At 41.7% G+C, this 26163-nt stretch overlaps 1 protein-coding gene across 1 annotated transcript in view; it reads left to right on the top strand.

The window, feature by feature from the left end:
* The first annotated feature begins 4427 nt into the window (after positions 1-4427).
* Positions 4428-26163, top strand: part of PLXDC2 (plexin domain containing 2) — a 254133-nt gene continuing 232397 nt past the window's right edge. The window contains exon 1 of the mRNA XM_029911008.1: positions 4428-4544. Coding sequence (XP_029766868.1) covers positions 4428-4544 — 117 coding nt within the window. The remainder of the gene's footprint in view (positions 4545-26163) is intronic.

The raw sequence follows: 26163 nt of genomic DNA on the forward strand, positions 1-26163 counted from the left end.
GGTACATGGATGTCAAAGCCTGGTCTTGTTAAAGTTAATTAATGAGAACTCCCATCAGTGAAACCGGTATTTAGGTCTCATGATGCAATTCTCAAAGGAGCTGCAACTGGGCCTCTAAACTTGTCTCCGCATTATAACTCAGGAGTGCACTAAAATTCAGTCCAACATAAACTGGGTGCTGAACTAGCATGCAGCAGCATAAACCCACCACAGATGTGTCTTTGCAACCCCCCTTCTGCCTGCAGCAGCTGGATATCAAACCGGTAGAATTCAGGTTACATGATATAGTCTCTGTAGTGTAGATATACTCCAAGAGACTTTGCAAGTGCTCTAGTCTTAATACCACCACAGGTCATGCAGTAGACTTAATATCCAACCTGACTCTGAAAATGCTCTGTTAGTGCCAGTGTGAGAAAATGCACACTTATATATGCTTGTGCTGCCTGTGTCCTTGCATCTACAGGCATTGCTTGGCTTGTACTGATACTCCCTGCTTTGCTCACATGCAGCAGTGTATGCCACCATAGATCATGGGTTGCATGTTTATATTTCCTTGCCCCACTCCATAGAATTCATCTTGGATCGCATGTTGCCAGGAAGAGGGAAGAGAGGAGTGTAGGGCAGGGAAGATGGAGGTTCTTCCACCCTCCAGTGAAGCTTTGTATGAAAAGCCTGCCCACAGCCTGTAACATTTGCTATTATAGTAATGAGATTGGTTATAAACAGGCAAAGCCTTATGATGTAATATCGCCATAACAATAAAAAATTATGGTGGATCGCATGTTACCTGACTTAGTGATGCTGGTTCCTCTGCCACATCCTCCCTGATCCATTGCCCTGTCTCTCCCCGAAGAGGTGCTGGGACTGCAGCCTGAGGTTCATGCTGGCTGTGCCCTGGCCCAGTCAGCAGCATCTACTGCTCTCTGGTTCCAGCTCTCCTGGTGTCTGCTCTTATGGTCTCTCTGGCTCTGGTCAAGTACAAACACTGCCTGGAGTCAAAATTCTGTTTAGCATGAAAATGGGCTCTGTGCTCGGGGTAGTGCTGAGCACTTGGTCGAGCTCATCAGAGAATGTGCACATTCTCCAAGACTTGCTGAATGGGGAGTTCTGGACTTTGGTCTTGCAGTACGAAGTCTGGAGGGATTTGATTTTTCTACCTGAACTGAGGTCTTGTCCATGAAATCCCCTCCTCAGCCAGCTTCCTGGGGAGTGGCCTTGTAGACCTGCAGATTTCAGGTAGATCTCCACAAATTTTGGGTCTTAATGACACCAGTGATCATCCAGAACCTTGGTGTCCGCCTCCCACCAGCTGGCAGTATGCTCGGAGTATGATTTCCTGGATGTGCTCTCTTTTCAAATGCTGTGAAAGAGCAGTAGAAATATAGAAAGGTTGCCAGTACAGCAGGCCATGCGCAACATGAGATTTAAACGCTGAGCCAGTGTATATAAACTGGTGGGTGATGCCTGGTACAGAAGAAGGGAGCAGGTTGATTAGCAAAATGTATATATTTTGGTTATCAACCTGCTCCCTTCTTCTGTACCAGGCGTCACCTATCAATTTATATACACTGGTTCAGTGTTTAAATTATATATAAAATATATATACCAGGAGGAATTGTGGGATGGCACTGGAGGGCTATAAGGACCACGTTTGATTGGCTTGAGCCCACACTGCAGAGTGGAAAGGATCTATCTGGGGGCTAGCTAGCCCAGGTTGATAGCAGCAAACTTGGGTCAGAGTTTTTTGTGTGTGGATGGGAGCTGGGTTAGGGACAGCAGTGTGAAGAATGGCACACTAGTGTAGAAAGAAGGGACAACAGTATTAAGGCTTTTATCTTTCAGACTTGGTTGCTTAAATTTAGGAACCCAAATCCTTATTGAGTGACCCCACAAGAATGGCCTGATTTTCAGATGTGCTGAGTATGTGCAACTCATCTAAAGTTAGAAGAAGTTGTGCATGCTCAGAAACTCAAAATCAGGCCACATGGTTTTTAGGTAACTAAATATGGATTTTGCTCTGTAATTCTACACCCAAATATGACAAATCTATCCTAAGTGTACTTAGAAGTCCTAGGAGGTATATTGAAATAATGACAAATCCTTTTTTGTATTACACACTCTCTCTCTCTCTCGAAAAACCACCTACTTTCCTATACAGGATATTGGAACCAACTTTTTAAAAAGTCACTGACCCAGTCAATAGTACCATTTATCATAGTTCTGTTTCGAATGAATACATTTGCTGTGGATACAATAGACTTCTTTTTTGTGTGTGTCTCTTATTTAAGAGGTGCCATGGTCTATGTAAATTAATCAGTATTACAGGCCTGCACAATTTCTTTTATAAATTTGCTTTTGGGTGCTGAAAGATTTTTTTGTATTTAAAGAGAATTTTCTTTTAATTCCTAGAATGAAAGACCTCATAACACTAGCATGCACTGCTGTTACTCAAACCGAAGTGAATGGCTTGTTTGCAAAGTTAGTTTATTTAAAAAAAAAGAAGAAAGAAATGCTGTCAGGTTGAGCCCTGCTGTGCGCCATTTCAGACAGGAGTACATTAGTTGGTTGAGTTATGATCTTGTGCAGGTAGGGGACTAGAATGGAAACAGCAGCAGCCCTAATATACAGCCTTGCAAGCAACACTGTTAGGATACAAATCAAATATTAAACCATAGTCATAAGATAAAATTATTTTATGATGTACTTGAAACTGGAAAAATAATTCTGCTATTATGAAGTGCATTAACACAAAGCCATGGATTCAACTGGTTGAGTTTCTTTACTGATTTTACTAATATTAAGGGACCATTACAAGACTGAAGTGTCTTTTCCCCTATGGCAGTTGGAAGGTTAATCAGAGTCAGAAGATCTTTTATAAATAAACACGGAGGAGCTATTAATTTGAAGTTATCCAAACATTTGAAACTCTTTTATATAACATATTACTTCTATATCCACAGGGCAGTAAGAAATGCATTGTGAATGCACTGGAAAAGGCTATAACTAAAGAACTAATTTTGCCCTTACTAGCCTATGGGGTGCAGTTCCAGTGGATTTGCTCAAGGTACTTCTCAATGTAAGGGGGCAGAAGCTGGCCCTATATAAAGGTCAGTAAGTTACTGTCTTAATTTATTCCCGGATCCATCATTGTTATGCGGATAAGTGTGTATTTAGAGTGAATCAGTATATCACACCTTACTTTTTTTCACTGTAGTAGTTAGGAGGAAAAACCTTCCTATGGTCTTTAAGCTTGGACAGAGCAGGCATGGCCCTTTTTCACAGGTTGGCACCCTTGGTTTGAAAGCAAGGCTTGGCAGAACATAATGGCAAGAAACATAGAAGAGAATAGCAGTCTGTCAAATTTGTTTCCTTGAGAGCTTTACAGCATTTCTCTCCTAGTTTTTTAAGAGAAAGTCAAATGACTGTAATCCATTTCCTCATGTATGTGACTCACCAGGGGATTTACCCAAATTTCAAAGTTCAGTAGCAAATATACCAGTGTTTCAGCAGCCAGATGAAGTAGGATGTATTACAACAGGTTGCTGCTATTAATTCTTCACTGGAAAGTAAGTTTTTTTTTTTTTTTTTTACCAGTAATTCACATTATTGGATCTCAGACTACAGAAAAATTCTCATTTAAAACATTACCCATCCTTCTTTCTAGTTCTAGTAAAACTCCATCTGTGACATTGTTGACTGTGATTTAAAGTATATTAAATAACACTAGAGCTGCTGAGTATCTCCTCTGCATGTGAATGTTTCAGTCATATAGCTAGAATTTTCTAACCATGCATTCTAAGAACATTGGACAAATTCTCAGTGGGTTGCCATGTCATCTTAAAACCTGAAGTGCAGTGGAAATGTATTTCTGCTGTGCAGGAGAGCTAAGGAGTGGACTGTTTGCACCCACCCTGGCATGCACTGGAGCAAAGGATTTGGGATATCAGAAAGTCCAGGTGTATCCAGTACACAATTTCCACTTGGTCAAAATGCAACATAGTGGGCAGTCATGCAGTATTGACCACAGCATGGCTATGTACTAAATACTGCTGGTTGGGATGCAGGATTCTGACCCTCAGCTGTGGAATGGTTACATGTTAGTCCCTGGTTTAGGTTCAAATAATGCACTTGGAGGATACTCTCACCATGCAGCTTCTCTTTAGAGCCAACAGTAGTCGGAGGTAGAGATGTGCCTAGCTCTTCAGAGAAGTCTGTGTAGCATCGAACACAGAGCTATTTGACCTAGCCTTCAGACTGGTGTGTGACTCTATCTTGCATGACACACCTTAGGAAATACCATTTCTAAATAAGATGGGGAGGGAATCAGAGCTCTGATGCACTAAAAATTTTGAAAGAACCCAACAAAATACTCTTTGTACACTGACCTGTCCTGGTCCCTGCTATGAAGGAGGAAGTGGGAATAGGGAATGCGGATCAGGGACACAGGCAAGGCTCTGCGGCGTCAGACCTGGGAAGAGGGATACAGGATAAACACTCTGCGGGATCAGAGCTGGGAATGGAACACTGGGAAACAGACTCTGCTGGTATGTGGAGCTATGGATGTGTTTGCTTGGAACTAAGCCCAATAAACATTGCATTGCCTGCACTTCGGACTTCTGGTCTTTTGCTTTCTGTCTGTGACAAGAACCAAGGGATGGGGTGAAGGGAAAGCCCTCTAACAGTCCCCTCAGGGGTGACTTATCTTTATCAGTAGAGTTTCAATAGACAAATGATGGGGAGGGAAGAAATTGTTTAAACCATTATGTAAAATAACTACGGGAGGCTGAGGAACGGGAGGGGTTAATTATTACACAGTCATCAGAAACTCATAAGGCAGCTATATGGGGAGAAGTGGGTCAGGAAGACAGGGCCGCCCAGAGGATTCAGGGGGCCTGGGGCAAAGGAATTTTGAGGGCCCCTTCCATAAAAAAAAGTTGCAATACTATAGTAACATGTATTTGGAAATGTAAAAAATAACCAGTGAAATACATTCAAAAATTAATTTTTAATAATTTGAAAATACACGAAATACATTATTTAAAAACATTAAATGCTTTAATGGTATGTATACATTTGCAATTACATAATGGGCTGTCGCTGGGTGATGGTGATGATTGGTGCCAATGGGCTCTCACTGCCTGGGGGTGGTGCTACTGTTGCCCAGGGCTGGGTGGGGAGCTGGGCTCTGGGTCAGGGGGTGCCCGGCTCAGAGGGGCTGGGCTCGGAGCTGGGGGTCAGGGCTGTGGGGGGATGGGGTCAGGGGGTTCCCAGCTCAAAGGGGCTGGGCTTGGAGCTGGGGGTCAGGGCTGTGGGGGGATGGGGTCGGGGGGGAGTGTCCGGTTCAGTGGGGCTGGGCTCAGAGCTGGGGGTCAGGGCTGGGGAGGGGGATGGGGTCAGGGGGTGCCCGGCTCAGAGGTGCTGGGCTCGGAGCTGGGGGTCAGGGCTGGGGGGGGTGCTCGGCTCAGAGGGGCTTACCATGCCGGTTACCCCCGCCTCCCAGAGCCTCAGCGAGCCGCGTCCAGGAGCTCCTGCCACTCGCCCCGCTGGAGCTCGCCGCCCCGCCCCCTTACCACATGGCTCCGAGCGGGAGGACCTTGGGCCCTGCCCGAGCCACGCCACTGCAGCGCTGTCCAGGGCCGCTACTGGTCGCGGCGCGTTGAGGCGCTGGGGGATGGGGGAAGGCGGAGGCGCGGGTGGGGGGGAGCCTCCAACATTCTCGTGGGGGCCCCTGTGGGGCCCGGGGCATACTGCCCCACTTGCCTCCCCCTCCCCCCTGGGCAGCCCTGCAGGAAGAAGAAATGTGAAGGTAGAAAGAAGAGTCAGGTATCTCGTATATTGCAGCTCCACTGAGCTGTCATGTTTTTCAAATGTACTAGCTGCATATTTTGCATATTTAAGGTTATGGATGTCTAGTCTCTTTAGAGATTATTTACAGTAAACCAGCATGGTTCAGATAACAGAAGCCTAAGTCCTTCACGTAGCTCCTCAAGGAGTGGAACTCAGACTCAGCGATACTGTCCTGTCTACAGGTAATAACTAAGGCCTGGTCTACACTGGGGGGGGGGGGGGACAGGACATCTAAGTTACGCAACTTCAGCTACGTGAATAACATAGCTGAAGTTGACGAACTTAGATCGACTTACCGTGGTGTCTTCACTATGGTGAGTCGACTGCTGCCGCGCCCCCGTTGACTCTGCCTGCGCCTCTCGCTGAGCTGGAGTTAGGGGAAACACTTGGGCCATAGTCTAGGTCAATTCGACAGTGAAGAAATACCCTAAGTTATTCTACCTCTGTGGCTCAGTTCTAGCCAATACTGAATCAAAACTGCTGTTGCCATTGAATTCTATGCTGGGATTTCTGGAAGAGGTTAATTTGTGAAGTCAGGAATCTAATTTCACTTTCACCTGAGGATCTAACCTGATTTTTATCTCTAAAATGTACTGTTGTATACCCTACGCTATGCAGCATTGACATAGAATCTTGATTCAACGGCTCAGTGCTTCCTATGGATGATATTCTGTCAAATTGGTAAAGTATTTGCTAGGAAGGAACATTAACGTTAAGCTTGCCTTACTGCCTTATTACAATGAGCTATAATAACATGACATTTAATAGCTTTCAGTAAGTACCTAAGGCAATACAAATGTTAGGTTTGTAGAGTCATTTCAAATGCGTTTTGCTCACTTTGTTTTTAAAAAATCAAGATCCTGAGCTGGTATGTACAGGTGTGTTGACTAGCAGCAGAAATGCTGCTTTTCTGGGATATAGATGTGGAATACAGTGGGAAATTCATGCAGGGTGGTTTTGCACTCGAATGTATGCTATAAATGTGAATCTGCTGTGGCAGATCTTCACAAGAGAATGTAGAAAAGAGAAAGTGAATAGGTCAAGGGCTTGACTGTATTCCATGCACAACATGAATCCACATGGCCCAAAATTGGCATATGAGAGTAGTAAAAAAATCAGTGTAAGTATTGCATCGTTACTGACCTTCCAGTACCCCACAATTCCTGACAACTGATGAACTGTTTGAGTATTCAGAGCCTTACTAGTATGTTGGAGCAAAGAAGTCCATCTCCCAGCTTTGTTATGTTACCTTCCAGTTCTGCATGAGTATTGCCCTCTTAGGAGTACTCAGCTGTGTCAGGATTCCACTCTTAGGCAAAAGTCACATTGGACCAAATTTTTGACTAAATTTGTTACCAAGTGTGCACAAACCTTGATCTGTGAGTGCATGTGGAGTTCGTAAGTGCACGGATACTGTAGGTTTACAGGTTCACTAACCTATCTTACATGCACGTTTTGGGGTGGAAGGTTGCACGTTTAAATGGGATATGCCCAAAGTGTACACACTTAGGTGCATGCCTACAGTATCTCCTCATTTATGCTCTCAAAATGGGATTTAAATCGGGTCATAAATCTTGTGCTGATGCTCTTTTGAGGAGGGTCATTTTATTCTCCACTTCTTTGTGCTGGGTCGGTCTTCATATTTTTGTATTGTATTGTGCTGAGTACATATATACCTGTGTCTATTGCTTTTATTGGTTGACATTGTTGAATTCACATTGCCAGTTTACATTGAGTACACTTTGAGTTCATAATGTGATTTATTATACAGTTTGCTTCACCTTGCATACAAATGTTGAGTGATGAAGCAGATTGTTTTGAAACATTTTCTGAAATGGGGCTAATCTGTTGAATAGTAGACTGGAAGATTTTTCCAGTGCCTTCTTGAGCTACGTGAACAGGCATCTGTCTGCACTAATGTGGAGTAATTGCTTTGCCAAATTGGGGGGAAAATATTTGAAAATGGATGAAACTCAAGAAACAAGTTACATTTCCAGATAACATAATGTAGGTAAACATTGACATAACCATGACCTGTTATATGTGAAATGATAACTTGCCTCCAGAATGCTATATACATAAAAGCACTGTAATCCTTCACCTTTCACAAGGAAAAAAATGCTCTTAAGAGTATAATTAAAGTAACCCAATGAAAAAGGAGCTTTGTGTAGAACAAAACTATTCAGCGTTCCCTATTATACAGCCAACAGCTTGCCACTAAAAGCTCTTCATTTATTATCCTATCCGGTTACATCTGCAGTGGTTAGCTTTTTGTAGTGCACAGTTCAACACTTCTTTTGTTAATTTAAAGCTTCACTGTCAGCTAGATTCAATTTAGAGTTAGTGTTTTAAAAATTATTTATTTACACAAATCTAATGTTAAAAAGAACATTTGTGTGGCCATCACTGTCTAAAAACTTTAGTGAAAACAGTTTGTGTTTGAATTTAAACATCACCCAACAGTGCTTGCATTTGAGGCCTCTGAAGATGCGGTGCCAGTGGAGCTGCTCAGTCTACGTCTCCTCTCCTGGTGACTGGTACTGTCCTCAGGCGGGCTTCTCAGGCGGGCTTCTCAGGCTCAAATGACATCATTAGTACTTACTCAACATATAGCCAACTGTGCATTATGAAGATGCCACCACAATTAGTTCATATTTTTGTGACTTAGCACTTCCATCTTTGACTTTCTGTTTACTGTTTTCAGCGTGCTACTATGTAGGCAATGTTCTATTAGACCTTTTTTAAGAGAGACTATCAGACGTTCATCTGTTTGTTAAAAGATACATTTCTGTGTCCAGTAATGACATAATACGGTAAAACTGGATGAATTTCTAACTTTCATTTCTGTATTTATACTCTTTTCCTTTTTGCATTTCACTTAGCTTGGGCAATAAAAATAAACAAGTCATTTGCCCTTGTGTTTTAGTTGGTTCCAGTGTCTGGTTCATAGGAACACAATGCTGCAATGTCTGTGTTGCAAACATAGTAAAGGAATGTTTCAATCCTAACTGCTTGCACTAAAATAAAAATAACCATTGACATTTCACCTAATAGGGATTATAAAACCTTTATTTTACTAGCAGGCAAGGAATGGAGCACCTGACATAATCTCTTTAAAACAGCACGGGTATGGGAAATCTCTGCTCAGTGGTGGAACAATAGTAAAATACAATTATTTCCTTCTTTTTTGAGAAGGTGGTTAATGGGGTCACTTCACCCTACAAAACTACCAGGCCATCTAAACTGCAGATTCGGGAGTGTTGGGAGACAGTTACAATACAGTTGTTTCCCCCAACCTGGTCAAAATATGGTTCCATCTTGTAGTATAAATGGGACCCTAACTGTGTCGTTCCGATGCTCCAAACTCTGCTAAAACTTTGCATGGCTGAAGACTTTAGAACAGGGGTAGGCAACCTATGGCACGCGTGCCAAAAGCGGCACACGAGCTGATTTTCAGTGGCACTCTCACTGCCTGGGTCCTGGCCTCTGGTTCGGGGGGCTCTGCATTTTATTTTAATTTTAAATGAAGCTTCTTAAACATTTTAAAAACCTTGTTTAATTTATATACAACAATATTTTAGTTATATATTATGGACTTATAGAAAGAGACCTTCTAAAAACGTTAAAATGTATTACTGGCACGCAAAACCTTAAATTAGAGTGAATAAATGAAGACTCGGCACACCACTTCTGAAAGGTTGCCGACCCCTGCTTTAGAATGACTGGGGAGACAGACAAGATTTTGTCTATACTATAAGATGAAATCCTGTTTTAACTGTGGTGTAACTGGGTTCTTGGACTTAATTGTTTCTCCTGCAGGAGAATTACTTCACAGAGAAGTTGTAACTCCTGGGTGGTATTTCTGTCTAATCCCCTGGAATGGAGGCAGAGTTCCACTTTACTTGTGTTTTTAAACTGAAAATATAACAGTCAGTAAGGTGCTTAAATTTCACATCTTTGAGAAAAAAAATATATTAATCTATAATTTTCACCCCCAAATCCTCTGAAATATGCAGGGGGGGAAAGGGTATGTCATGATATATGGTTTTCATTCTAGTTTTTCCACCAACAAAATTATCTGTGGGGGTTTGTTCTGGTGGAGTCCTGGGGGGGCAGTTAGGGGCAGGGGTCCCAGGAGGGGGCAGTCAGGGACAAGGAGTGGGGGGAGGGTTGGGAGTTCTGAGGGGGGCGGGAAGTGGGAGGGAGTGGAAGGGGCAGGGGCGGGGCTAGGGCAGGACGGGGGCGGGGCTAGGGCAGGGCTCCTCCTGTCCTCTTTTTTGATTGTTGAAATATGGTAACCCTAGTTGAATCCTGCAAATAGAAAATGCCTGATATGATATGGTAGCACATCCATGCTGTAATTTATGTTGAAAATGTCTAGTCTAATAATGAGAACCCTGGTCCTGCATTGTGATTCACCAGTGTATATCCCTGCTCCTTTGCAGAATCACATTAAAAGAAGGATTCCATCTCAAAAAGGATGCTGAAAAATTAGAGGGGATTCAGAGAAGAGCCTTGAGAATGATTAAAGGATTAAACATGTCTTCTAGTGATTGACTCAGGGAGCTCAGTCTATTTAGTTTAACAAGGAGACGGTTGAGAGCTAAGCTGTAAGTCCCTACATGGAGAACAAATATTTGATAATGGATTCTTCAGGATAGCAGAGAAAGTCATGATCCAATGGCTGGAAGTTGAAGCTAGAGAAATTCAGACTTGGAAATAAAGTGTAATTTTTAAATGTGAGCGTTATTAACCATTGGAACAATTTACCAAGGGTTGTGGTGGATTTTCTATCGCTGGCAATTTTAAAATCAAGATTACATGTTTTTTCTAAAATATATGCCTGTTTTATAAAGCAGGGCTGATTAGGTGACCGCACAGGTCCCTTCTGGCTATGGAATGTATGAATCCATAAAAAGTGATGGGGCTCTAAGGGCATAGGGGGGCCACATTAGCAGACCTCAATTTAGGAATAAGATATTACTTATTAAAGGCCTGATCCAAATCCCATTGAAATCAGTGAAGTCTAAATGTTGGATCAGGCCCTAAATCTTTGCAGATGTCTTTCTTTAGTATACAGCTTAGTTGTCAGCAAATCAGGGTTTTTTGTTTTTGTTTTGGTTTTGTTTTGTTTGTTAGCCAAGTCACCAAAGAAACAAACTGAAGGGGAGGATTTTTTTCTGCCAGGTCCACTGTTTCTAGTTAAAATGGTTAGTCTTCAGAAATGTCCTTATTTTTGTTCCAGATCAAAATTACACTGCTGACTGGGAAATGGAATATCTTTTTGGAAAACTGGGTATATTAATTGTAGCTAAGTGAATCTGAAAAGCAGAGCATGTGATCTTTTCGCCTTTCAGTGAGAGTAACTCTTGTGGTATTTTGGACAGCTAACTCTCCGATGAACAAACGAAGGAAAAATGTCATCATTATGAGATGATTAGAAATGGCATGGATGGAAGCATGCTTTACTGGAAACATTGGCTAACGTTGTAATTGCTGTATTAAAGCAATAAACAGCTGCTCTTCTGATCTTTCTGGTGAAAAACAAGCTGCTGCTACTGTTATATTTCATATATATGTTGATATAATGCCTAAGGTGCTCTAGTTGGTGTTTATATGAACTCAGTGCTGTATATTACAGTAAGGGAAAATTTCTCCCTTCTGTATGATATTCACAGAGTTACCGAGGCTTATAGCATCTGCCTCTTAGCTCCACTTCCTAAGGGTATATATTCATTCATCCCTCAATGGATGTGGGTAGCTTCCGTTATCTTTTTTCATGACACTTGCAGCTCTTAATGAGCATTTTGATTCAGATTCTGACCTCAAATACACTGGTGTACAACTGGAAAAACTCCATTAAAGTCAACAGAAATATTCTAGTTTTACCCCAGTGTTACTGGGGTCAGGATCAGCCCCAGTGAATGAGCCACTATCCTGTCTAACTTTCAGCTTGACAGCTTGCTGTAAGTAGATGGTATAAACTCTGATGGTTTCACACCGATGCCAGAACATCTTTCATATAGAGACTGAACTATAGCAGAGATGATATAATTATGACAGAAGGGGAACCTGATCGTTATGGGGAAACAAGGATTCTGTGTCTATCAGCATTAGTATGAGAGCCATAACAGCAGCCTGAAGAGCTCTCAGGAGAACTATGGCTGATTGGAGAATCCCTTTCAGTGTTGCTTTGTCTCCTGCTTCTATAATGTGTTGGAAGTCAGAGTTTGGTCATCAGGGTGGTTTCCTTTGGAGAGGAGGGAAGAATTTCAAGTGACTCATAATGTTAGGATTGCTGTTTGCAATGGAATAATTGCTAACCCAGTGGGTGGTGAGTTGGGAAGACTAGTGGTGTCTCCTTAACTGTGGGCAGTGGCATGTGAAAGCATGGGATGGGGGTGTAGACTGTAAAATCAGCTTTATTTTTTGTTTAAGTGATGGAATAACATTTGAAGAGTGCCTTTATAGTTTTACCAAGAGGTCTTCCTTTCTCTCCCTTTTACCCTTTCTTTAGGGTATATAAGGCACTTTGTTTCATTTACTGAAAAAAGTAATTATAACTATAATCCTATTTTTGAATAATGGTAGCAATCTGGATTTTATGAAAATCACCTAAGGGCCAACAAGGAGTGGGGCCCCATTCTGCCAGGCACTGAGTAGTAGTCAGTCCCTGCCTCAAAAGTCTTATGATCTAAATGGACTGTAATTCAAAAGACAGCATGTAAGTGCATGGGCCATGGACGGCAGAACTGTATATCAGCTGTGTTTTATGTAGTGAAAACAGTTCTTTCCGTTAGTATGTATAAATTAAGGACCAAATGTGATATCAGTTTACTATACAATATGCCCCCTAATGGATAATACCTTGCCCTATGGACTTGATAATTAACCTGGTATTTTCCATAGCCGGCTACTTAGTTTGATGGATACTGTATAATAATGGCTACCACAAAAATAAAAGTCTGAATTGATTTGATAATTTGAGATATGTGCTCTGTCGTGGTTTGGATAAAATTGGTGGTATATTTTGGAATAAAACCAAACTTAGTAAGTTTCACACTGAACGTAGAAGAGGATTGCAGAAAACATTTTAGCCACATATATTTTGTAGGCTGGTGGAAAAAATGGGCCAAGCTTTGATCTATGTTTGTTTGCCTCATCACCACCATAATCTGTTTATTTTCTAACGTGTTTTATTACCCTTTTTCAGATGGATTTACTAGACTATTATACATACTTGCATACAAATTTTCATGTGACAGTGCTGTTTGCATGAACTGAATATGCTGCACTGAAGTACTCTGGTTATGTGAATACAGAAATTACAGTAGTTAAACTAGATAATGGATAATTTGTGTCTAAATCCAGTAAAAGTAACTGGCTTGTTAACATCAATATTTAGATAAGAAATCATGAACACTGGTTAATTTGATATGTAAATAGGCCTTATTCAGAGTTTGGTCATTTCATCTACAACTATTGCTATGGAGAAGAGTTTTTCTAGGGTGTCCTTTTTATGTGTGTCTGTATGTTGGGAAGGAAATCTCATTCATTCTGGTGTTTTGCTGGATGTCTTGTGAAAACTTTTGATCATGGAAAATACAGCAACAGATGGCACAGCCTGACGATAGGCCAGTAATCTTGGAAGTGCAAGACTGCCAATCCTGAAATTGATAACAGGTGGCAAAAATTTCACTTGGAGACTTGGCATCTCCAAGTAAGTAATCAGTTCCTGTAAGAGCCTTCATGGAACACAAATTAGCTTCATTGCTCATTACATTTTCAATATCTAAAGGAGCCGGCAGCTGTATTTATTTAGAATTACAGTACACTATATAGAAGTAACTGATCACCTGTTACACTGCTTGATTTTCTTCTACTTTGTTAATACAGGTACTGATGTAACAGATTTTTATTTTGGTTGAATAACATATTTCACAACCATTGCAGTAGCATGGTGGCTGATACTACTGGTGGGAAGTGGTTTCTTTAAAAGTTGTTACTCTGCTTCTTCCCATTACCACAACGCCACCCTTGCCCTTTAAAAAAAATAAAGAAATAAAAACCCAAACACACACATCTGCACTTGGTTTTCCTTAGCTGAAATTAAATCCCACAAAACCAAATCAGTGGTTTGCATAGAAAGTGTTCATTACTAAAGTATGTTAACAGGGAGATGCTATCTTCCTGACCTTTGTCCTTTTTTATAGGTTTTTTTTTAGGGATTAGTGTGTTAGCTTGGAAGCCAGACTGAAGCTTGGAACCATTTGAAAGGTATCTTAAAGTAAGTTTCATAGACTAAAACAGTGGTTCTCAACTAGGGTCCAGTGCCCTGGGAGTGGGGTGGGGGGTGTCAGCCGTGAGCAGGTTTCAGGGGGTCTGCCAAGCATGGCCGGTGTTAGTCACTAGGGCTCAGGGCAGAAAGCCAAAGCCCCACCACGTGGGACTTCAGCCTGGGGCCCCAAGCCCTACCACCCAGGGCTGAAGCTGAAGCCTGACCCTAAGACCTTCAAAACTGTTTAGTGATTTTGGGTGCTCATCTTGAGAAACCTTTGCGTGGCTTGATTTTCAGAAAGTGCTGAGCACCCATCTTGTGAAAATCCTTTTTTGATGTCTCAAGTTGGGCAGCTAAAACTCCTAGTCACTTTTGAAAATGTTGGCCAAAAAGTTTGCTAGAGCAAGAATTCTCAAACTTTCCCCCCAACTTTAACAGAGACACTGTCTCATGAGCTCACCTCTCATCCCATTATGCAAATGCACAGTTTGCCTATACTCCTGCTGGCAACTACAGCAATTGTGTTCATGGAGCAGTAATATTAGGAAAATATGTAATGTACTTTTAGCTTTTCTTAGTGCACATTAGCAGCTGGATACAAGGAGAGCAGCCAGCACTATGTGACCAGCCAACAGTCTGCAGACCACCAAGTGCTCCTCAGATTAGTAATAATCCCCACAGTGTGGTTTGGAAACCACTGTGAGAGAACAAACCATGACCAGCTCTTTGATACAGTTTGTCTTGTAATGGCAGAATATTAGAACTGTATTTTCTCCAGGTTTTTCAAAGTCCTTTCTATGGGATCCAACGTGAATGGCAGGGGGGTTAGACTAGATGACCCTGGTGATCACTTCTAACCCTATGATTTTATGAATTCACTCTATGGCTAGTGGTTATGAACAATATTTGTAGTTATATCCATTGGATTTACTAGCTCCCGTTCTAGAAATCAGAGCATGCCATCCTTTTAATGCATATAACAATGCCTATCTTTTGACCTAAATGTTTGAAATCCATTTTTTTTTCAATGGGGCTTTCGTCTCAGTTCTGCACTGCTATTTTTCCACTGGATCAAGTGATTTGTGGAATTTTCCATTGATATAGTGTAACCTTTATCCATATAACTGCAGGGTTGTTTTTTTTTTTTAAATCTATAGTGTGCTATGCATGTCTAAACTATATTTTACACTCTATGCACATTAGCTATGCTGATGGAAACACTCTTCTGTTGGCATAGCTGTGTCTTCTGTGCTGGGAGTTTTGTTGGCATAGTTATGTCAGAGGTGTGGTTTTTTCACACTCCTGACCAACATAGTTGTAATGGAATAAATTTCAAGCATAGACCAAGCCTCAGTGGCTGTAGATAGCTTGGTTCTGATTCTAGCCTGGGTTGCCTTTAAGGGAATGAACAGTCTTTCCTTCCACCCCCAAAAGAAATCTTATTTGAAACTGAAGGAGGAATGAACAGATTTACCATCATCTTCAAAGACTCCAGTCTGGAATGTTAAAACTCTTGGTGTTTATAATAAAAAATATTTGAGCTGGTATTTGTTAAATCAGTGGTGTTTAGAAGTTAAGCTGCAGAACAATCTGTTGGTAAGCTCAGGATTTCCTATGGAGAGGCAGTATGAATGAATGTACCACAAGTATCTACCCTCATTCCTCTCACAGAAAGCAATTCTGGGTCATTACAGCGTTATTCTCATACTGTTCTTTTTAGCAAACCTGTTGGTTATAATAAGACAAGCTGTTTTTTCCTGTCAGTTAATGAACATTTATATGAGAAGATAATATAACATGTGTGTGCGCCTGCACGTGTGGAAACTTCCCTCCCTGCCCCCCGGATTAGATAACAAATTATATACGCTTTCAAAGTTCATTCAACTTTTAGAAATAAAAGTTACTTGACTGATCTTTAGAAATCACTTTGGTAGATCATTTAACCAGGGTATAAGCAGGAAGCTCGTAAGAGTCTGCAGCTTCAGTATAGTTAGGACTGGAACTGTGAAAATGGTGTTTGCACATTGATGTTAATTTTGGGGCTGGGAGGAAGTGGTGAGCCTATGGTTGCCACTTAGTGGAAAGGTAATAAGAGTGGCCGTGAGTAGTACATACACTGTTTGGTTAAACAACTGTCATTTGAGAGAGACTGTTTTTTGGAAGTGGTCAGTGGTTTTGCAGCTCGCCTCCAGCCAAAGGCTGTACCCAAACAGAAGAGCCTCTGAGAAACTGACATACGGATAAAAAGAAATCAGAAAATTAAAATGTAAAAGAGTTGTCAGCATAAGAAGTTTATTTTTTCAACAAAGGGATATATCTATTGGCCAGATTGATAAACCCAACCTTTGACAGACTTTTTTCCTCCTTAAATCTGTTCAATTGTTTAAACTTGTCTCTTAAAAAAAGTGACCCTGACCAGCACTTGTCTATTTGTCTCTGTTAACATAAATCATGTGAATACATAAAGGAAGAAAACCAGCATTCAGTAAGGAAGCACTGAAGCAGGCTAGTTCCCAAGATGTTATGCTAAACAGAAAAATTCAGACCCTTGCAGAGGGGCCAGCAAAAGTCCTATGAGCCACTTAAACTCATAAAGTTGGATTGCTCATGATTTAAGTATGATCTAGGTGGTGCAATGGCATGGTTTAAGTGAGCCATAAGCAGACATTGTGCCCATGCTAACCCCCTGCACAGGTGTGAATTTCACCCAAGAATGAGAAACAAAACAAAAAAGATTGTCTATGTTATGAACAATATGTAGAGATTATTTTTTAAATATTATTTGTAATGCCACGTTCCCTTCAGGAACTAGGTAAAGTATATGAGTGCTAGTGTACTTCCAAAGCCCTCAAATTATTATTGAATCAGTTGCACACCACAAAATGTAAAGAGTTTGCTTCCAAAACTTACTATGGCTTCTGTGGCTCAGGATGGGCTGTCAGCCAGTCTGATGACTAAAGCCTTGGCAACAATGTTACATTAACATAGAAATGTAAGGCTGTTTTAAAAACTGTCTTTCATATAATTGGCTGATGCTTTATCTTCATTGAGGATAGAGGACATGGAGAAAGGAAGCAAACTATTGGGACTGTGCTTGGGTTGGAAGGGAAAGTGCTGTGTTTTGAGAAAGCATTAGTATGTGCTTGCTAGCAAAAAAAAAATTGGGGGCAAGAATAGGAAAAAATAGGCTAATTTTTAAAGTACATTGGCTGGGTATCAGTCCCCTCCTAATAAAGCAGACGTCTTCCCAACTAACATTTTATTCCCAGATTATTATGCACACTGAGTAATCCTTTCTTGCCTGTGATTAATAAGGCTCAAGAAGTTTAGTGCTACCATGTCTAATAACTTAAATAAAAAAATCCCCACTATATTGTCCCTTATTACCAAACAGCCACTGTTCATTTTTCTTTCTATTTTCTCCTTTGATTTTTGCCATCTAACCAAGAAAAAATAAACAACCTCCTTTCTTCCCACAAAAAACAAAAACAAAAACAAAAAACCCCACAACCTTGGAGAATTATTTATAGGCAGGGTAGTAGTATGCATCATGCTGACTGCTGAAGAGAAAAACTAGTCTATTTGTGAAGGCATCCTTGTTTTGCCATTCATTTTGTTGTGTCTGTGTACTGGGGGGGTTGTTCAAATCTGTTTGACTCACTGAGTTTACATATTCAGAGTTAATCCAAATCCAGCTCCATTAACAAAATAAAGCCCCAGAAACGTTTAAGCACTTTGCTGTTCTATATAAATGTACTGTGTGCTGTTGGCATTTGTGTTGTGAACCAAAAGCAAAATTATTGACTATGCACTTTACACTAGTAGAACATGGAACATCAGATATTGCATAATACGTAATCTCCTGTTTAGAAAAATGCCAGTACACCAAACACCAGATAAATTAGTAAATCTATTCCCTTCTTAAGTGTATAATGAGGTCATTTTTGCTGCCTTGCCTCCTACCAAAATATTACATACTTTGCAAGTGGAACACGAACAAAGCTTTGACTCCTATTTAGAAAAACACACAGAGGATGCACCAGGGACACTAGCAAACCCATTTTGGGGGTAGTATTGCAGAGCTGTAGTTTTTATCATGGAAATGTTAAGGTAGTAGTGAAAATAATACAATAAAAACCCACTTACCCAAACTATTCCAAGAACATGCAAATCTGAATTAAAGATGGGTTAAATGGTGTAAAGAACTAATCTCCTCCAAGTAGTCTGCATGCATTAATAACTGATGGCAAATGGTGGCATGTCCTCTGGTTTTATTAAAGCAGAATTAATGTGGATAAATAACTTCAAACAAAAAATTGTTTAAACTTAAACTTTTATAACTTTTTAAAAATGAAATTGCATTGCAGGAATTAGAGAATCACAGTCCTGTAGTTCAGTTAGAAATGTATAGAGTTCTTTAATGTTCTAGTGAGTGTGCTCTTCCTGCATGCTGGTAATAACACAATTGATTGACTGCATGCCAACACAGAGCATACTTCTGTACAAGCACCTTTTGGGGAACGAAGTACTTTATACCCTCTTTACTCTGCATTTAAATTAAGCATTTCCCAAAGAATTTCATTGTTTTGACCTCTCTCAGAATTGATATTTTATTTTCTCTTCTGACTCTTCCATGTTACTGCAAGTTGTTAAGTACATTACTTCTGTTGGCAAAATGTATCTTATCATTCGTATCTCTAACTGGTATAGTTCTTAAAACTTATTTCTCTGCTTCTCCATGGTCTTAGATTTGAAGCCCTGCTTTTTCCTGATGCTAAATATGTAGCAGTTGACACTACTTCTTGATACTCATTTGTATGATCTTTTTGGCCCCCACATCAAGTGGCTCCAGCAATTTAGATTTTGTGCCAGTATTTCAGAACAGTCTCAATTCTTATTTCATCTCATTTGTGTGCCAGCATGTATAGAGAACAAGCATAATCATGATATTTTTATTCAGGCAAAACTCCTAACGAAGTTAAAATTGGAGTTATGACTGAGTAAGGACCAGGGATTTTTGGACCCTTTGTAATTCAACAAAGAAATGTCCCATAATTATCCTCACTCAACAAGACTGAAAGCAGTTTGATTCTGCACAATAGTCAAGAATCAGATTGGAAGAAATGACAGTGGTGCTTCAGCAGGGGTTAAAGTAAAATTTCTCTTACCGGTACGGGGGGAGGGAGGGGTCAGCTCCCCCAGCCAGCCTGCCCGCGCTGCCCGGGGCTCCAGTGGCGATATTAAATCACTGGCCCCAGGATAGCTGCTCCTTTTGTCCCGCCCCCGTTGGTGGCCCGGAGGGGGAGGGGGAAAGGGGCAGGGACATTAAAGCGTTGTCTCTGCCCCTTTTTGTGCCCCCTGTCGGTGACCCTGCTTTAAAGTCAGCGGTACGGGCTGGTACAGGCGGTCACTTTTTACTGGTACACCGTACAGGCCCGTACTGCCTTACTTTCACCCCTGTGGTTCAGTAAAAATAACGTAGCTCTCATCTTGTGCTTTTCATGATTATCTCTCCAAGTGCTTCATAAAAGAGGTCAGGATCATTATCCCCATTTTACAGATGGGCAAACTGAGGCACAGAGAGGTGAAGTTACCTTTCCAAGGTCAGCCAGTAGGCCAGTGGCAGAGCTGGGAATAGACCCCCCCCCCCCAGTCTGAGTCCCAGTCCAGGCCACACCACCCTTCCAAAGCGCCACCTCTAATGCCAAAATGACAATGATCACATGACTGTCCAACTCATTTTGTACTTTCATGAATAATTAATTAACAATATTACAATCAAATTGTTATCATTGGGCTTCATTGATAACATCCCGTACACCTCTCTTAGAATTGTTTCTGGTTGTTTGCAGACTCTGGCAGACATTATTATATCAGTTTATAAGCTCGTTACTCATTTCTCATTACTCTACCAACTTAGAACACTTTTAAAGGTTTTTTGCTTCAGTATGGGCTTTATTTTTTCATGCAATGTAGGCCATGTCTGCACTAGAAAATTGCACTGGTTTAACTGAAGGTTTTAAACCAGTTTAGTTAAACTGATGCCAGCCCTTGTGTGGACATTCTTATTTCGGTTCAAGAGTGGCCTGTTTCAGTCTAAGGCCTGGTCTACACTATGACTTTAATTCGGATTTAGCTGCGTTAATCCGAATTAACCCTTCACCCGTCCACACTACAGAGCCAGTTAATTCGAATTAAAGGGCACTTAAAATCGATTTCTGTACTCCACCTCGACAAGTGGAGTAGCGCCAAAATCGATTTTGTTAATTCGAATTAGGGTTAGTGTGGCCGCACACCACCGAATTAATGTGGTTAAATTAATGGGGTAGTGTGGCCGCACACCACCGAATTAATGTGGTTAAAAACCGAATTAATGTGCTTAGTGTGGCCGCGCACAATCGAATTTATACAACCTGTTTCCCAAATTCGAATTATCTAAATTCGGATTAATCCCGTAGTGTAGACATACCCTTAGCTTAACCTGATCCCTAACTGACTTAAACTAAACTGAAATAAACCACCCTTAAACTACAATCTGAGGGAGCCCATAAAGGGTTTGCACTAACTAACTAACTAAATCAGTTTAAAATTGCAGCTTTATTTAAACCAGTGCAATTTTCTTGTGTAGCCATGGCCTCACATTCTGCAGGATCAGATGACAGGTAGTTTGTAAAGGTGTCGTCTTACTGAAGAGTCTCAGCTGGGCCAGTTCAGTATCTGACCATTTTAAATTTTCCTAGGATGTAAGCCTTCAAGATAAAATACAGTGCAAACCTCTTTGTGACATAGATGCCCCATAACACTAATCAGATCTATGATTAAGATGGAAGAGAGAGGGAAGGAGGAACTCTAGTGTGTAGGCCCCTCTGGATTATTGTAACTATTATGAGGTACTCAAAAATCACTGTGATGAGCAAGGTATAAATATCTAAAGTAGATCGATTAAGGTGGTCTATAAACTAAATTTTTTTGCAGTCTAGTTGTCAGCAAAAAGCTGACACCAAATCATCTGATCAGTTTATAGCAGTGGTTCTCAAACTGTGGGTCGGGACCCCAAAGTGTGTCATGACCCTGTTTTAATGGGGTCGCCAGGGCTGGCATTAGACTTGCTGGAACCTGGGGCTGAAGCCAAAAGTCCGAGCCCCACCGCCCAGGGCTGAAGCCGAAGCCTGAGGGCTTTAGCTTTGGGTGGCGGGACTCAGGTTACAGCTCCCACCCGCCCCAAGGTTGAAGCCCTTGAGCTTTGGCTTTGCTCCCCCCACCCTCCGGGAGGCAGGGTTCGGGCTTCAGCTGTGGCCCCTCTGCCCGGGGCTCGGTCTTCGGTCCTCCTTCCTGAGGCTGTGTAGTAATTTTTGATGTCAGAAGGGGGTCACAGTGCAATGAAGTGTGAGAAACACTGGTTTATATAATCTCATTGTTCAAGAGGGCGCCAATGCTACCCATCCGTAAAATAGCCCTGAATAGCAGCTGTTTTCATCTTGGATGACTTAGGAGTAAAGGAGGGAAAAAAATCAAAGGAATATTTTTAAATATCTTAAATTGGAGAGTGGATTACTCAGGGAATTGGTATGCAGAACCTGTTTTCCATAATTTGCAGCTTCAAATCCAGCCCAGGAGATCTAAAAGATAGTTGCCAACATTTGACATTTTCCCCCTAAATCAATAAGTAATCTTGGGCCTGCTAAACCCTCTACTGCTGAAGTTTCATCTGTGTGCTTTTTGATGCATTGTGGGTTCTTCAGCGACAAGCGGATCAGCACTGATACTTGCATATTACAAATCCTTCCTGATACTGCAAAAATTATGAAAAAATAAGTAGTGATAGAAAACCTTAAACTACTTGGAGTTTTTATAAAGTATCCATAAATCCAAACACTTACTGAGCCAAGAGAGTTGCTCTCAGTGTCCCACCACTTACCACACCTCTTGTTCTGTGTTACCAGTAGCTGTTGTGTGAGGGCAGGCCCTGTGGCCTGCTGCACCCCCTGTCCACTCCCCAGTGTGATTGTGGGTTTTGTAATGGAAAATCATGTCTCTCCAAGCTAATAGGATTGTTAGAGAATGTTAACGAAACAGTGGATAAGGAAGAAACAATAAACACAATTTGTTTGGATGTTGAACAGCCTCCTTTGCAAACCCACATTTTGAGTAGAAGTTTTGATCTTCAGATTTAAATGCTATAAGGCAGGGGAGGGCAAACTTTTTGGCCTGAGGGCCGCATCGGGTTTCAAAAATTGTATGGAGGGTCAGTTGTGCCTCCCCAAACAGCTAGGCGTGGCCCGGTCCCCACCCCCTATCTGAACCCCCCCTGCTTCTCGCCCCCTGATGGCCCCCCCAGGACCCCTGCCCCATCTACCACCCCCCCCTTCCCCTGTCCCCTAACTGCCCCCTGAAACCCCAGCCCCTGACTGACCCCCACCGCCCCATCCAACCCCTCCTCTCATTCCTGACTGCCCCCCGGGACCCCTGCCCCATCCAACCACCACTTCTCCCTGACTGTTCCCAGAACCCCTGCCCCTGACTGCCCCCCGCTGCCCATCCAACCCCCACTCTCCTTCCTTACTACCCCTTGGGACCCCTGCACCCATTCAACCCCCCTGTTCCCTGCCCTCTGACTGCCCCGACCGCTATCCACACCCCTGCCCCCTGACCACCACCCTGAACTCCCCTGCCCTCTTTCCAACCCCACCTGCTCCCTGCCCCCTTACCGCGCTGCCTCAAGCACCGGTGGCTGGCGGTGCTACAGCCGCGCCGCTCGGCTGGAGCCAGCCACGCCACAGCGCAACACAGAGCACCGGGTCAGGACGGGCTCTGGAGCTGCGCTGCCCAGCCGCCCAGAGCAGTGCGCCGGTGGCTCAGTGCACTGAGGCTGAGGGGGAGGGGTAACAGCAGAGGAGGGGCCAGGCGCTTGCCTCCCGGGGCAGGAGCTCAGGGGCCGGGCAGGAGGGTCCGCGGTTGTGTACATTCTAAATAGTAGTATTAGCACTGGATTTATTCAGTTCTTACTTTGGCAAACTCTCATTGACTCAGTAAGGACTGAGTAAACACTGAGTTAGGACCTCAGGAGTTCGTCCATATTTAGGCATTAATTTGCTAACAAGATGATCATAGATGTTCTCCCATGTCAGGGGTAGTGTGGGACACCTGTGGTTTGGATAATATGGATTTTTTTGTTACACCAAGTTATACCACCCTTGTTCCCTAATTTATGCTGTAGTAAGGACAATCTGGGAACTATTATTATTAAGAAAAGGCACAGTGCAGAGTTGTTTGGATTTAAATCCTGGATTGTGTTTCTTTTCCATTTAAATTGTCATTTTAACTCACTTTTCTTTTCTCTTCTGTATTTCTTGGCTCATGCTGTCAGTGTGGGTATGACATTGAGTCAGGGAGTTGGAGGGCTCACAGTTGCAGTCTGACAAGGCTGCCCATGAAACCAATTACCCTCCAAACTCCAATATTACTGCGCCTGACAGGCATATTGAGAACAAAAGTATCTTGGCCAGACCAGTGGCAGTGGAATTAACACGCTTAGCCTCTGCATGCTACAAAGAAGTCGGTGTTCTAACACTATGGTTAGCTAATCCACCAGTTAAGCAGTATACTTGCATCTCTTTTAGCCTTTGGCTTTCCGTCAAACTAAAACTGAACAGAACTTCTCCACCAGGGATGCTTTTACCATTACCTGCTAGGAAGATCAGAAACTAGCCAAACTGGCACAGTTTGGAATATCACAGATTCTTTTTGGTCTTCTCCTTGCACACTAATGCAAGGGAGCTTCCAAATATATGCACATTAAAGTTGTATAAATAGCTGCTTTTGGTTTGCTTTTCTTCAGTGTCCCTTCATGGAAACTGGTCCTAATATTCTGTCTGCAAAATTGTCAGTCTCATTCTTTCCCACCTTGTTTTATAGTCTCTATGAAACTGAGAATTAATAATGCTAGATGTTTTATATCATCCCACATCTGCCAGCCTAATAAAATGAAGTGTTGATTCCTCCCCCCCCCTCCCCCCATAAGTGCTGTAACGATGAGTGAAGAACCTTCAGGAAGAGGTTTTACCCCATTCCTGGGCAGGCACTTGTTTTTATGTGTACTTTTGTGAGACACTTTAAGGGAAAAAAAACCCCAAACCTAGCAGGCTGCCTTTCAAGTTTTGAGTCTGATGTGAACGTACTGTAGTGAGCTTTGTTAAATGTTAGTGTCTGACCTGGGCAAACGTTTTATAATCCAGTAATTGACTGGAAAAAAATGTTTCTCGATATATGTACAATGAGTTTAAATAAGGTAAAGTTAGTGTTTGCATTCTCTGGAAAGACCTCAGATCCAGACTGAGAAAATGAGAAGTGTGTATAAATAGAATATTAGATGGATAGTTCTGGTTTTTGTAACAGGTCAGTTTTGGTTTTTCCCCTCAATCTGATAGGCTTTTAGGCAAACACATAGAATGACATCCATGGTTTAATTTTAACTTCATGGTAGTCATGATTTGATTGAAAAGACAGAAATTAGCATAACTTTTTTGCCATTATTACTACAACTAATAATACAAAATCCATTTGATCTAAAACATGTTAATTTTCTGCTTTTTTGTGCTGTGCTCTGATAACTCACAAGAAAAGACAGGTTAAAACAGTAGTCACTTTCTGTAAAACTGTGAATTGTGAGATGGGAGACAAAATGTAAAATTATTTTGAGAATATTACTGACATGCTTTCTTCTGACTGTATATGCAAATGGCATCCATCATAAACTGTACTCTTGAATGTCTGGGGGATCAACAGTATCAGAAAAGTTCATTGTACCACTGGGGAAATGCAAATGAAATCTCTTTGTGTGGAATACAAGCATTCATATAAACCAGTTGTACACTGTGGACCAGATAATAGACAACTAGAAATACAATATCTAGGGGAAAGTATAACTCTATTCAGCACAATAAGAAAATATTGATTTTCCCTGTTCAGGCTGAGATTAGTTAATTCAGTAATTCTGTTTATCATCCCTAGATTCTAGAATGCAAATCTGATCTCTCTGTATGCTAGGAAAGAGGGAGAGGGAAGTGGGGACAGGAGGGAGAAGCTGCCCTCTTCAACAATATTGATTATTTAATGAGTACTTAATTTAATGGGGGTCAATTAACTACTTCTGTTTAACTTTGTCTGAATTTGTTTTAGTCTTTCTCTTTCTTATGGTGGACTCTTTCATCCAGGGAAATAGTTTAGAGGAATCATACAGTTGTATTTAGAACTTCCTTTTTGCCACCAAAGACCAATAATTTGTGAGGTGAAGAAGGGTATGTAATAGACTCACAGCAGTTTGAAACAGATGAAATCTATAACAAAGGAAGAGTAAACCTCTCTGTTGGAATGTTTCTTTTGACTAATTCTTTTCTATTAAGACTAGAGGCCCCATTCCTGTATCAGGTAATGGGCTTATATTGCAGCAAGGGAGATTTAGGTTCAATATTAGGAAAAACTTCCTAACTGTCAGGGTAGTTAAGCATTGGAATAAATTGCCTAGGGACATTGTGGAATCCCCATCATTGGAGGTTTTTAAGAACAGGTTAGACAAACCCTGTCAGGGACGGTCTAGATCAGTGGTTCTCACAACAGATTTTTTGATGGCCTCAAAGTGCGGCCACCAACTCTTGCTGGTGGCTGCTCTGACAATTTTTCCTAAAATACTTAATTAACATTAGGAAAAAAAATAAATATGCACATATACATGTCCCAGTCATTGTAACTTATTTATGTAGGAAATTTTTTTTTTTGTAGACTCAATAATAAAAATACTATGTAGTTGTCTCCAGGGCCGGCTCCAGGCACCAGCTAAAGAAGCAGGTGCTTGGGGCGGCCAATAGGAAGGGGCGGCACTTTGGCCGCTGTTGGGGCGACATGTCCGGGGTCTTCCGCGGCAATTCGGTGGCGGGTCCCTCAGTCCCTCTGGGAGCGAAGGACCTACCGCCGAATTGCTGCCGAAGAGTGGAGCGGCGCGATCGCGCTGCCACGGCTTTTTTTTTTTTTTTTTTTTTTTT

The sequence above is a fragment of the Terrapene carolina genome, unplaced genomic scaffold (assembly GCF_002925995.2).
Source record: "Terrapene carolina triunguis isolate 2854851 unplaced genomic scaffold, T_m_triunguis-2.0 Scaffold84, whole genome shotgun sequence".
Taxonomy (NCBI): Eukaryota; Metazoa; Chordata; order Testudines; family Emydidae; genus Terrapene; species Terrapene triunguis.